This window comes from Echinops telfairi, unplaced genomic scaffold (genome assembly GCF_000313985.2).
Source record: "Echinops telfairi isolate 266 unplaced genomic scaffold, ASM31398v2 ScPeMD7_31;HRSCAF=116, whole genome shotgun sequence".
Classification (NCBI taxonomy): Eukaryota; Metazoa; Chordata; class Mammalia; order Afrosoricida; family Tenrecidae; genus Echinops; species Echinops telfairi.
Window position 1 is genome coordinate 44835483 of NW_022103928.1, and position 13620 is coordinate 44849102.

The 13620-nt window shown below is 52.3% G+C and overlaps 2 protein-coding genes across 2 annotated transcripts in view; both read left to right on the forward strand.

Moving 5' to 3' along the window:
- The window catches only part of WDR86 (WD repeat domain 86), a 65929-nt gene that overhangs the window by 5015 nt on the left and 47294 nt on the right, over positions 1 to 13620 (forward strand). The gene's annotated exons all lie outside the window — the stretch shown is intronic.
- CRYGN (crystallin gamma N) lies at positions 4430 to 9157 on the forward strand. Its single transcript, XM_045290114.1, is given in 4 exon segments — positions 4430 to 4461; positions 4768 to 5059; positions 6564 to 6709; positions 9007 to 9157. Coding segments are annotated over 4 exon segments (621 nt in total).

Below are 13620 nucleotides of genomic sequence, written 5' to 3' on the forward strand. Positions count from 1 at the left end.
ACCATCCAGCTCTAAAACAGGTGGTTAGACTGTGGTGTCTGCTCTCCCATGGGTGGGTCCCTGTGCCTCCCTCGCAGCCTTCTCTTGTCCTGAGAGAGCGCTCCAGGCTGCTGCCTTCACGACAGCTGAGCTCAGTGCATCCATTGCTTCATTCCACTGTAATAGGGATGGTTTCTCTGCCACCACAAGTTTTGCCTGTTGCTCATAAACTTGCAAACACGGAGCTCCTGGATTTCAGCGTGCTGACCTTGTAACCCCATTTGAAATAAAAATAAGGAATAAAAGTGCACTCGATGGACAAGTGTATAATTGTCTAAGTAAGCGGAATTGTTTAACAAACCAAACCTCCCGGTTGTATCTAGAAGTTGCGTCACGGCAGGCAGGAGTGAAGGCTCCCCCGGTCTGCAGCTAGCCAGGCTGGGGGACACCGGTGTCATGTTGGCTCCCACCCCAGCCAGGAGCATTGCAGCCTCTGGGAAGATGGTATCTAAAAACTCTTAGTACCGTTTTCATTCCCCTGCATCTCTTGTATTTGAAGAGGTAATAATAAATGCCACCACATTTCCCTCCAGGGCTTGGTATTTTCTGGAAATAAGCCTTTGTACTAAACTCCTTCTCCCAGGTCAACCTTCTATTGCTTCATCTTCCTGCCTTTGGCATCCTGCCCTTGGTAACCTCCAAAGTGTGCAAGGTCAAACTCATCATCAGTGCTCCTTGGGCGAAAGGTGAGGTTTTCCACCCCAGAAAAGATTTGCAGCCACAGAAACCCACAGAAGCAGCTCTCCTCCATCCGGTAGCTGTGACTCACTAGCAGTAAGCTTGGCTTTTGGAGTCCCTCAGGAGAAGCAGCCTTGCCTCTGGGAACTTGCCTAGATGCACTTTTTAAAAAAAATTAATAAATCATTTTATTGGGGGTTCTTACAGCTCCCAGAAAAATCCATCCATCAATTGTATCAAGCACATTTGTACATATGTTGCCATCATCATTTCCAAAACATTTTCTTTCTACTCGAGTCCTTGGTATGAGCTTCTCTTTTTTCCCCTGCCTCCCTCATGAACCCTTAATAATTCATAAATTATTTTATTTTAATATTTTATACTACTCGCTGTTTCCCTTGTTTCTGTTGTTTGTTCCCCTGATCATTGTAATCAGTTCTCCCTTCTCCCCCATCTTCCCCCTACCCTCATGGTATCACTACTCTCATTATTGGTCCTGAGGAGTTCATCTGTCCTGGTTTCTGTATGTCAAGAGCTCTTATCTGTACCAGTGTACATGCTCTGGTCTAACCAGATTTGTAAGATATAACTGGGGTCATGATAGTGGTGGTGGGGGGTGGGGAAGAAGCATTAAAGAACTAGAGGAATGTTGTGTGTTTCTTCGGTGCTATGCTGTACCCTGGCTGGCTCGTCCCTTCCTTGTGTCCCTTCTCTGAGGGGATGTCCAATTGCCTACAGATGGGCTTTGGGTCTCCATTCCCATCCCCCTCATTCACATCAAAATGGCTGTTTGGGGTCTTCTGATACCTAATCCTGTTGACAACTTGTGATCACATGGGTTAGTGTGCTTCTTTGTGGGCTTTGTTGCTTCCTTACTAGAGGGCTGCTTGTTTAACTTCAAGCCTATAAGACACTATATCTTATGTGTGGTCTGGGCAGACCTGCCACTCTCCCCGGCTGTATCTTCAGTGCTGTCCTCTGTAGCACATTCTTCTGGAGAGATACCAAGGCTTAACAGTCATGAACCATACCCAGACCAGCCAGGTAATTGAAGGTTCCCAGAACCAGTCATCTTAAGTTTTTCTATTTCATAATTGTGTATGTATCTCAATCATAGTCCTTTCCCCAGGACGGTGACAATTGATCTGCCACCAGTGGTGATTGTGTGACTAAGGAGGAGCCTTGCTGGCATAGTGGCAGCCCACCCTCTGCTGTGCCTCACAGTCTCGTGGTCTCTGGCCTCGGGACTGCAGCTCCTTTGCCCTGGTGCCTCTGGCCTTGGTGTTGCCTTGCTTCTGATAAACTTCTCTTTTCCTCTCTAAGTTGAAATTAGTGATTAGCTTTGCTGCTCCAGAGCAGGAACCCTTATTATCAGTAAGACACTGTGGTGCCCAAGCCTGGGGGGCCCGGGGGTGGGGGAACCTGAATGGGATGTATCCCCAAGGGCTGAGAGCTTCCAGGGGAAACAAGACAGAGAAAGGGACTGGGTGGCCTGGCTCGGGAAATTGTTGGGCCTCCAAGAAGGTTGCCGATTTTGGAGAGGCAAGGTTGGGTCCAGGGCTTTCTTCCCTGCCACAGGAAGCCTGGACCATCAGTCAGGAAGGGAGAATAGAAGAGAGAGCTTCAAAAGATTCCAGGGTGGGGTGGAGAGTGAGGGATAGAATTTTAAAAGAATGTCATTTTCCACAAACTTTTTTTTGTGTGTGAGGAAGGAGGGAGGGTGGGTCAGAAGGGGAGAGGGGAGCATTTGGGAACAGGAAGAGAGTTTCTAGAGGTCTCCCTTCCAAGAGTCTGAGGACTCCCAGCCATGAAGTCCAGCCTGTAGGGCAGTGCCCCTCTGGGGTTTCAGAGACTAACTCTTCATGGGAGCAGAAAGCCCCGTCTTTCTCCCACGGAGCAGCTGGTGGATTTGAACTGCTGATAGGTGGATCGGATTGCCACAGGCAGACAAGTGAGACCCAGCTAGCTGGGCTGGAAAAGGGTGGTCCAGAAGAGGTGATCTTGGGGCTGGCTGGGGGCTCCGCAGGTTTACCTTTTATGGGGAAAAAAAAAGCTGTGATTTGAGTGAAAGTTTGCAGAGCAAATGAGTTTCCGTTCCACGCTGTATGGCCAGGTCGTTTGAGGGCCACTCGCTGCAGTCCCCTCTTTAAGCGCAATCTTCCCATTCCCGCCTCATCCCAGGCCCAGTTCCATCTCTTCTGCCCCTCCTCCCCTTTCCTACCTGGTGAGCAGGGATTGGGGGTTTGCACTCAGTGACAGGCGCCGCGCCCCCCCCCCCTAATGTGGCAGACCTGGCAGACGCTGCCAGCAGGCAGTTCTTTTGTCCCCGCAACTCAAAGGCAGTGGTCAGCAGGGCCAGACCCTTCTATATGGGAACTGCCCTGGGGGTGGGGGGGCCTGAACACCAGGACACAAGGTGAGTGCTCTTGGCAAAGCAGGGAGATCTTCAGAGACTGTGGGGGGCCTTGGGAAACAGATAAGCAGCCCTCCTCCCAGCCCCCCTCTGCCCTTTTGCGGTAGGACTCCAGGGAACACAGTGGGTCGCTTGATGCTTTGCGTGGTGTTTTTCATAGGCAGGTTTGGCACAGTTTCACCTGTGTCTGACCCGGGGTGGGGAGAGTGCCACGCCCACCCTTTCCCTTCCCAGGCTTACATGAGGAACTGGGAGGCTTGGTGCTGGCCCCCTAAGGAGTCCAAGTCTCCCCGCTGTCTGAAATGTCGCTGAGGGACGGGTCTGTGTGGAGGGTGGCCTCCACCGTCTCCCTCTTTCCTGCCCACTTCAGCCGAGCAGTCACCATTAAGGGCCTTTGCGGTCTACACTGGCTGGATCGCACTTCCCAAACCACGCAGCCACCAAGCCCTCCTGGGCTCACACTGCATCCACAGAGGGAGTGCCTGTGCTGGGACCCTGCCCTGTCACCCCGCACACCCACATCTGCAGGGCAGAGGGAACCACAGCTGGCTGGCCCTTTATCAGGGCTTCCTCCCTGCCGCTCACCATTCTGGGGCCAAGGTACTTGGCCAAGACTGTCGGGTCAGTTCTGACATGCTCACCCTATAGGCCAGCATCAAAGTGCTCCCCAGGGTTTCTGCCCCTGGGAATCTCTATGGAGACAGAAAACTCACCTTTCTCTCAAGGAGTGGCAGACGACAAACTTCTGACTTGGCAGTTAGCAGTCCAGCGCCTCAGCCTGTGTGCCACCAGGATGACTTGCCTGACTCCACAGGGAGCCGGAACTGGAAGAGAAGTGCTAAAGCCTCCCAGCCTCCCGAGAACTGGAAATATTTGCATTATCACATGCGATTAGCTTGGATTCCAGACTTCTGGGCAGCATTACTTGCCCCTTAACAGCCTCTACTCAGGGCACCAGTCTGGAAACCTACATCCATTGCAGATGAAGCTCAGCAGGAAGTGAGCTTGGAGGCTGTTGACGTTCCATGTTGTTTTGCTTGGTGACAAGGAGAAGCTGTCTGTGCTACATCACTTTTGGACATACTGACCGATCCAAGTTCCAGATTGGACATATCTCTGGGACCCAAAGGAATAGAATTCCACTAAGAATAGAAATCCCATTTCTGAGAGGAGAAATCCCTTTCCAGGCCCTGAAGTGGAGTCCGGTCAAGAGGCCCAGTCCTCGGAAACTTGCCTTTTGGGGAAAATAACGAGGAGCTATGAGGGTGGGGTTGTGGGGAAAGTGTTCTCTTCTGAACCATGTCCTCGAATGTCATGATGGATATTCCATTGTAACAATAAACAACAACAACATCAAATGCAGCAGTGGACAGTTGAAAAGAACCTATTGTTAAATGACCCCCTAGACAAAGGGTTTGTTATTCTGTCTGATATCGACTGATATTTAGCTGCTCAGTGAAGGTCTCCTGGGGGGTGGGAAGGCCCCCCGTGCTGTGTCTGATGACAGCCCATGTAGAAAGAAGAGCGGACCCCCGCCTCTGCTCTTTGCCCCAGTCAACAAGTCTTGACTGAGCCCTGCTCTGTGCAGTAGAACTGGGTGCTGGTGTTCTTGAAGCTGGAGATCCCCCGACTGAAAGGAGAAAAACACCTGAGTCCACTCTCTCCCATTTGACCTTCCAGACCACGCTCTGTGAGGGCAAGCACTTCCCAGGGTGGAAGCTGGAGGTTTGGGGGGACTGCGACCAGCCTCCGGGCCGAGGCTTTGTGAATCGGATGAACTCCGTCCGAGTGGAGAGTGGGGCCTAGGCATGCTTCGAGCACCCTGGCTTCCGAGGCCAGCAGTTCATCCTGGAGCACAGGGACAGCCCTGACTTCTTCCCCTGGAATGGTCACAGTGGCCATGGGGGCTCCTGCCGGCCTGTTGGGATGGTGAGCTTACTGTTCCCCTGGAGAGCTGGGCGAGGGAGTTACAGCCAATCAAAGACTTCCACGCTCAGCATTTACGTGGTCTGACTTCCTAGGCCCTGGCCACGCCTCCCAGAGCCTGTCACCCCATTAAAAGACATTTTTCCTGTGTCCGTTCCTCATGGACCTGCCAATAGATCCAAACTCCCTGCCCAACCAGTTTTCAATCAAGTATCTGCGCATGCATCAGAAAACCACTTTACATTTCTGATGCCAACATGTTGCTAACTTGCTCATTGAAAACATAAAGTGGAATTTGCAAGCAGTCTGGGAGGGAAGGAAGGAAAGGAGATCCCAAAGTACAGCTGCTTTGACCTGGTACAGCACCTCCTCTTGCTTGGGAATACTGTAGTATTTTCCCAGGAGTCACCTCTTCACTCAACTCGGAGTGACTGATGGGGGAAGCTCAGCTGTGTGGGGAGAGCTGAGGACTATTCAGTGTCGGCTGGCCTATGAGAAAAGTGAGCAAGATGCTCCTTGAATCCTCCACCCCCCACCTAGTCAAAAGTATGAACCTGCTGGGGGAGGTCCTGGTGTTTGGGATGGGAAGCAACAGGCTCTTGAGAGCAGGGGTGAGCAGCCCCCTTGTGTAGGTGTGCAGAGCATCTGTCAGCTTCCTGGTAGGGACCTGCGTCAGCCCCTATCTCTTTTCCCTGTTCGTTGCAAAACCAGCTGGGGGAGGGGGGGAGTTGGCCTCTCAAGTGGTAAGAATGATCTCTTTATAGAATTGGTCATTTGGAAAAAGTTGATCTTCGACCCTGCCTAATGCTATTTCTATGGGAAAAATTACACCGGCTATGTAGTGAGTGCTATTTTCCATAGAGCCCTCCTGGACCCAGCCTTGCTGGAGATGGGGACCAGAGGCTAAAGTCCCCTTTTGTCTTCTGGAGGGATGACATGGGGAATCTCATGAGGAGACATAGGTCCTGGTCCAAGTGACCCATGATGTAGGGGTCAGCAAGATTTCAGCTAGAAAGATTGTGATTTGTTTTGGCTTCATGTTTTAATCCAGCATTCCACTACCACTTTAAAATATCATGATTTGATCCATGGCATGTGGTCCAGAGAGAGGGATAAAGGGTAGAAGATCATGCTATGAAGGCCAGGGTACAAGGGATGTCCCTTGAGGTGCTCATGACCCACCTCTTGAGGGAGCCGATGGTCCAAGTTTTGCAGCTGGCCTGTGGATACCTGTGAGCAAGCCGCTGGCCTTCTCTGGTCCTTAGACTCTTTGTATGTAAGAAGACACTGGACTCATTCGGGTGGGTTGAAACTTTTTGCAAAAATAGAACCCATTCACCTAATCAAATCTGTGGAATTCACTTGTCTTCTCACATGGAGCTCAGCCCTGCCCTGGGCAATTCTCAGCTCCTTCCAGCACTGGGTCTTCTGTTTCTGAATGGGGGCTGGGGGTGCGAATTCAGGAGTGCTTCTCTTCTTTCCTTCCTTCCCTCCTTGGCTCCTGGAGCACGGGGAGCATTTCCACCTGGAAATCTTTGAGGGCTGCAGCGTCATGGGCCGGTGCTTGATGTTCACAGAGGACAGCACTTTCCTCCACAGTCAGGGCTGGGCCAAGAACGGCATCAGCTCCCTCAAGGTGTCAGGGGATGGCACGTGAGTCATGCTCTAGGGGGCCATGGCCTGTGCCCAGGTCAGGAATCAGAGCCCCACCCTAGAGGCCCTTTCCCATCCTAGGCTTACCCCCTCCCATGCTCCTTGTCAAAGACAAACAGAAGTGGCTTCCTCCACAGCCTGCGAGGACCATCGTCAGGGAACACCCCTGAATACCGGGTGCAGAGGTGCCTTGAGGGTAGGTCCTCCCTCTGGGGTGTCAGTCACAGAACTGGGAGAGAGAGCCCTGGGGCACACCATAAGGGTGCTGGGTAACGGAGTTGATTCTGGAGGTGGCACTCTGGATCCCATCCTGATCAAGGCAGGTGTTCACCAGGAGAAGCCCTGGGGCCCGTCCAGGCATGGAAAGGTCGTCAGGAGAAAGGCAGTCTTAGGGAGTCGTTGCTGCTCTAAGAGGCGTCCCACAGCGCGGATGGTTTTAATGAACAGAACATCTGATTTCACTGAAATCCAAATTCCGAGTGCCAGCTCTCGGGGGAAGAGCTCTCTGTCCTGCTTCTATTTCCAGGTCCCTTGATGACCAGGCGGCATGTCTCTTACCCGCCTGTGTGCTGACTGGCTTCATCTGCTCGTTTATATCTCAAAAGCTAGATTTAAGACGCGCCCTAACTAATTCCGGCCTCATTAACAAAGCACATACGGTATCACTTCTACAAGCAGAGGGGTTAGAATTCTAACATGTGTTTTGTGGGGGGGCACAATTCGACCCCTCACAAAAGTGGGCCTGCCCCTCTTCACCTGGAGAGGTAAGGGAGGACTGGGCACTACTCCCTTAGAGAGGGGGTAGAGTTTTGAGGGGAGGGTTAGAAAAGTGGACAGGGCCTGGGGGGGAATCTGCCTGGACCCAGGGGCTGTCTGCCTGCCCTCCCCACATGATCAGCGGATTAAGGAACACCCCCTTCCTGCTCCTCTCAGTCCCCTCATCTTCACTTGGGGAAAGCTCTAAGCTGGTCCCAGACACAGTGGGTCGGGCCTAGAGACGAGAGGCCCTGGGCTGACCGGAGTCTCCACGAAGGTTCCTGCTGGTTCTACCTGGCCCCTCTCTGCCTTCTCATGGCAAGGCTCAGCAGACCGTGCCTGCAGGTGGGGGGTGGAGATGGGAAAAGGGAGGCTGAGGGGGGTATGCATGTGGGAGAGCTGGCCAAAATGGCAGCACACTGGCTCAGCAGCTGCCTAGCCTTCGCGGTCACTTCCCTGCATGGGTTCTCATCTAAAACAAGGGCACTGGGACAGAGCGGTTCAAACCTTCTGAATCGGTGTCTCATGGGGAGAGTGCTGGGATGGGTGGACCAAGGTGCTCACCTTCGGCCTAGGCTCAGCAATGCTTAGAGGCCAAGGCCAAGGCCACCAGCCCCCTCCAAAAGAGAACACGATTTCCCATCCATGGTGAAAATGAAGCCAAGATCCAACTAACCAGCAACACAACACAACAAACCCACTGTCACCGGGTTGATTCCCACTCAGAGCAGCAGGGCTTCTGAAGCCTGGTAAATCCCAAGGCTCCATTCTTCTCCCGAGAGAGGCAGGAGACCCTGGGATGGAGGGACCTGGTTGGTTCCACCCATTTCGTCCGTGCGCTGTGCCTGCCTACTCCCCATGCACACACAGCATGTCAGCCTCCAAGTGGGAAATGGTGCAAAGCAGAGCCTTTCCCGCCTCCTCCAGACAGTTCCACATCCTGAAGCTAGCAGAGTGAGGAGGCAGCGCAGTCCCCAGGTTTCTTCCTGGGAGACACACACCTTCCCCAGGCAGAGAGGGTCTCCCGGCCCCCCATGTACCCCAATCATCACACCTCCTCCAGAAGGAGCCATGCTTGATTACCTGGACTAGTTTCTCTTCCCTCGGCTCTCTTGCTTGACCCCATCCTTCCCCCAGTGCTCCTGGGTACTTCTTACACCTGCTCACTGGCCCCTGCTCTCTGAGTGGTAGCAGCTTACCCAGGAAAGAGTGGAGGAGAAGAGGGATGAGGGAAGACGCGTACCCAGAATCACTCCAGTTTCTGTGATCACCACCCTGGGCTGGTCCAGAATGTCATGGTCCCTGAGCATCACCCCGTGGGAAGTGCCACAACCCACACCCAACATGCCCACAGGGGGATGAAAGGGAAGGAAGCCAACCAGGAGGGGGACGAGGTACCAGCCTGGTCTCCAGATGGAATGTGATGACCTCGGGAGCTGGGAGGGGATGCTAGGTGGGACAGGGTGCCACCAGAGCCCAGGCTCAGCCCAGGTGGCCACTCTGCCTTCTCCCTTGCCACCCAATCTTCTCCTCTGTTCTAGGTGGGTCCTGTAAGAGGAACCCAACTACCGTGGCCGTGTGTACGTGGTAGAGCAGGGATTGTCAACTACTTCTAGCCAGGCCTGTGCACCCGCCTCTGGCCAGGCTGTCCCTGGGACCCAGAGAATCCCAGAGCCACAGAACATGAGATAGTAGGGAATAAAAGCCAGATTCTGAGCAGGCTGGGACACCTTGGGTCCTGTAAAGAGTAGGATGATCCAAGACTAATCCTAGGATTTGATAGGTGCATCCTTCCTTCATTCCCTACATCTACAAACATTCCTCCCCAGAGGGGCAGGACACTGTTGGGGAATGTCTAGTTGTGGCGCCCAGTTGCGGAATGTCTAGGTCTGCCTTTTCATTTCATATTTGGGGGGGGGCTTGTCATGTAGTTCAGGTCTCCAAACAAGCTCTTAATCAGAGCCAGGAGGTGGTCCAGCCCGGTGCCGCATGGGCCAGTTGCTAAGTGGAGTGAGTCAGCCGGGACTCACAGTGCACTGTGTACAGCAGAAGTCAGCATGGCCCTGTCTTGCACTGTCCTCACAAGCACAGTTATGTCCAACCCCCTGATGGCAGCCACTGTGTCCATCCATCTCCTTGACTGTCTTCCTCTTTTTCACTGACCCTCAACTGTCCCCTTTTCCAGGGACTGTTCTCCCCTGTTCACATGCCCAATGCACGTGGGATGAAGTCTCGCCATCCTTGATTCTAAGGAGCATTGTGGCTGAACTTCTTCCAAGATGGATCTGTTTGTTCTTCTGGCAGTCCACGCCAGCACCCTAATGCAAATGCATCAATTCTACAGTCTTCCGTGTTCATCATCCAACTTTCACATGCATATGAAACAATTGAAAAACATCATGTTTTGAAGTGAAAATACCACGGCAAACCTTAGTCCTCAAAGCAACATCCTTGCTCATCAACACTCTAAAAGAGGTCTTGTGTGGTAGATTTGTCCATTGCAATACTGTTTTTGAATTCTTGATTGCTGCTTCTGTGAGAGTTGGTTGTGGATCCAAGCAAAATGAAATTCTTGACAACTTCAGTGTTTTTGTTTTGTTTTTTGAGTTACAGTTGCGTCTTTACTCGAAAGCTTCTTTGAAAGTCAACTTGGCATTTTCCACCAACCGGGAGCGGAAACTTTCACAGGCTTCACACTCTTTTACTTAGGTGCTGCCGTGTGGGAGCCTTGGTAGCAGCCATTGCTGTCCTTCAGGCACGTGCTTAGTCTTTAGGCAGCCCTGAGAGCCTGTTCTCATTGGGCCTTTCTAACTTCAGGTTTCTGATTCCTCTTGGCCATTATAGCAGCAAGACATGCACCGGTGCTGGCCCTCTGGAATGTGACTGCACGGTGGGTGCTTTCCTTTTGAATCTCTTCCAGTTGCTCCTTTTTGTGCTTCCTTCTGTAGAGAACAGTCCAGCTTACCTGCGCAGGGTTACTCTAGGAAAGGAATGCTGACTCGCGCTGTGCATTAAGAAATTGGAAAAGCTTCCCATTGGTCCTAGTGTAGCACCACCCGTGTCCAGGGTACTTCTTGGACCCAGTGACTGCACAGATCCACCTTCCTGGCAGCAGCAGAACATTGGGGGTGATGGGAAGAGCCAACTTCAGACTTTTATCTTTTTATCATGACGTCTATGGGTCCAGTTGTGAGGATTTGGGTTTTCTCGACAGTTAGTAGAAGTCCATATTGAAGGCGGAAGCGCCCCAAATACTCCACAAGCAGTTATGTCATTTGCATATCGAAAATTGTTAATAAACTTTCTTCTGATCCTGATGCCACATTCTTCCTTATGTAGTCCAGCTTTTGCTCAGCATATAGATAAAATGATGGAGCCATGGTAGTGTAGTGGTTACATTTCAACTGCAATCTGCATGGTCGGCAGTTCAAAACCACCAGCAGCTCCGCAGGCGAAAGACTGGGCCTTCTACGCTGGTAAACAGAGTCTCAAAAACCCACAGTGGGTCGCTATGAGACAGCATTCACTCAATGGGGCAGTGAGTTTATAGATAAAATGAGCACAATGAAGTGTTCTAGAATTCCCATTCTTCTCAACGATATCTGTAGTTTATTATGTTCCACAGAGGTGAATGTCTTGCATAGTAAATATCACACAAGGAAACAGCTTTCTGGTGTGCTTTGCTTCCAGCCCAAATCCATCTGACATCAGTAATGATATCCGTTGTTTCACATCCTCTTCTGTATTATACTTAAATTTCTGTCAGCTTCCTGTTGATGAATTACTGCCGCCATTTTAAAATTATCTTCAGCCAAATTTTACTTGCATGTGATATTAATGATGGCATTCAACAGTTTCTGCGTCCTGTTGAGTCACCTTACTTTGGAATGGGCACAAATATGGATCTCCTCTAGTAATTGGTAGCTAGCAATTTTCTTCCACGTTTCTCGGCATCGACAAGAGAGTGTTTCCAGTGCTTCATCAGCTTGTTGAAACATTTCACTGGTATTCCAGTTTCTGGAGCCTTGTTTTCCACTAATTCCTCAGCTTGGACTTCCTGGGCTCCTTCCTACAGCATCATCAGTCCTTGACCATGTGCTGCCTCTTGAAATGGTGAGATGTTGACCAGTTCTTTTTGATACAGTGGCTCTGTAGCCCTTCCATCTTCTTTTGGTGCTTCCTGCCCCGCTCACTGCTGCAACTCAAGGCTTGAATTTCCCCTCTGTTCTTTTAGCTGGATAGATACTGAGTGCATGCTACCTCTTTGGCTTCCTAACTCCAGGTCCGCACACATTTCATTATAATACTTTGTCTCCTTGAATCACCTTTGGAACGTGCTGTTCAGCTAGCTCTTCCTTCTTCCCTTCACCCATTTGCTTTAGTCCGGGCTCATTCAGAAAGAGGGCTAAAGGAGCGGGAGCTAGGAGGGAAGCCAGGGCTTCGGGGCCTCACCTGCCCCCCTGACTCAGCAGCTCTGGGGCCACACCACCCAGGCACGTGGCCTGTGCCTGACCAAAAGCCTGGCTGAGACGCGTTTTGTTTTAGGCTCTGGGTTTATCCCATGGAGTATGGTGGCCTCTTAGCTTACAATGGAGGCCTTCTGAAAGGATGGACAAAACCCCAGCCCAGCCCGTCATTCCCTGAGGAACCCCGGCTCCAAAGTCACCGAAGGGAAAGACAGGAGGGGCATGTGGTGGCAGGGATGGAGGGAAGGAGACTGAAGGGAGTGAGGGAAGCCCTCCTGAGGAAGGGAAGGAGCGTTCAGGGCTGGAAAGGGAATCAGCAAAGCCACTCAGCCCCACACCTCACGGATGAGAATGGAACCTTTGGGGGAGGGCTGCAGAGAGGGAAGAACCCCACCTGCTGCACATCACTTACTGGTCCTGGGAAGGCCCAGTGGGCCCTGGGGAGGCGGGTGGGGCTCCAGCAGCTGGGACCCTGACCCAAAGGGTCACAAGGAATGTCTGGGAGATGAGATTGTTGGGACTAGGAAGGCCCACAGCCCCAGTTCCACACGGAGACATGCTGGCTGGGGTAGTCCTGCAGCCCTGCTCCCATCCAGTCCGAGGCCCCGGATGGACAAGTTCCACAGCGGAACAGCAGCTGTTGCACAGTGTTTCTATTCTGAGGGGGCCTCAGCTCACTGGGTGGGGGGGGGGGGGTCACAGACCACCAAAGACAGTGACTTCCCACTGTCCCCAGACCCAGGGCCCAGCTGAGCTTGGGTCAGGCGCTTGGAACAGCATGAATGGGCCCAGTCACATGTAAGAGAGGTCCGACCACAGAGTTAATTAAGTCCATTAGCCAGCTTGCTCCCACCCTGCACGGTGGCCCCTAGGTCCCTGCCCCTGCATATCACGGCCTCTTGGCTGCCCACCCAACCTCGTCACCTACCCTTACGCACCCCTCATCTGTCATTTTCCTCCAGCATCTAGAGGAGCCTTGTTCCCCACTAGCCACCCGGAAAAGCGCTTGACCAAGTTAACAAAGCTGTTCAAACCAAATCCTTAACAGAGGCTGGCTCCTCCCTCCTTCCTCATCACACTGCACTTGGGGTGCGAGGAGGAGCTGACAGGCCTGGGCTCTGCTCCAAACGGTCCTGGTTCCTGACACCATCACCTCCATGGATGTGACCTTGGTCAGGCCACTCCCCTCTCTGTGCAGTGGATGACAGCAGTGTTCCCTAACAGGGTGCCTGTGAGGGCCAAGGGGTCACCACCAGGCAACCAGGCCCAGCCTCCTTCTACGCAGTGATTCTCAACCTGTGCATCGAGACCCCTTTGGGGTCGAATGGCCCTTTCACAGGGGACGCCCATTCATAAGAGTAGCAAAATGACAGTGAGGAAGTAGCAACAAAAATAATTCTATGGTTGGGGTCACCACCACATGAGGAAGTGTATGAAAGGGGCGCGGCAGGAGGAAGGTTGAGAACCACTGCTCTAGAGAGTTCTTCCCGCCCCTAGCTCTGCAAAGCAGCCAGGCCTCATTATGGGGGGTTTATGATTCACCAATGGGGTTTGTGCTCCTTAATGACCTCCCCCTCACCCCTGCCCCCTGCTTCCTAATCTTTCAGCCAATCCCCAGCAAAGGCAGGAAAGCAAGATTCCCACAGAGAGCTTGCGGGCAGGCTAGACTGCTCTGTGAAGCTGGTCCAG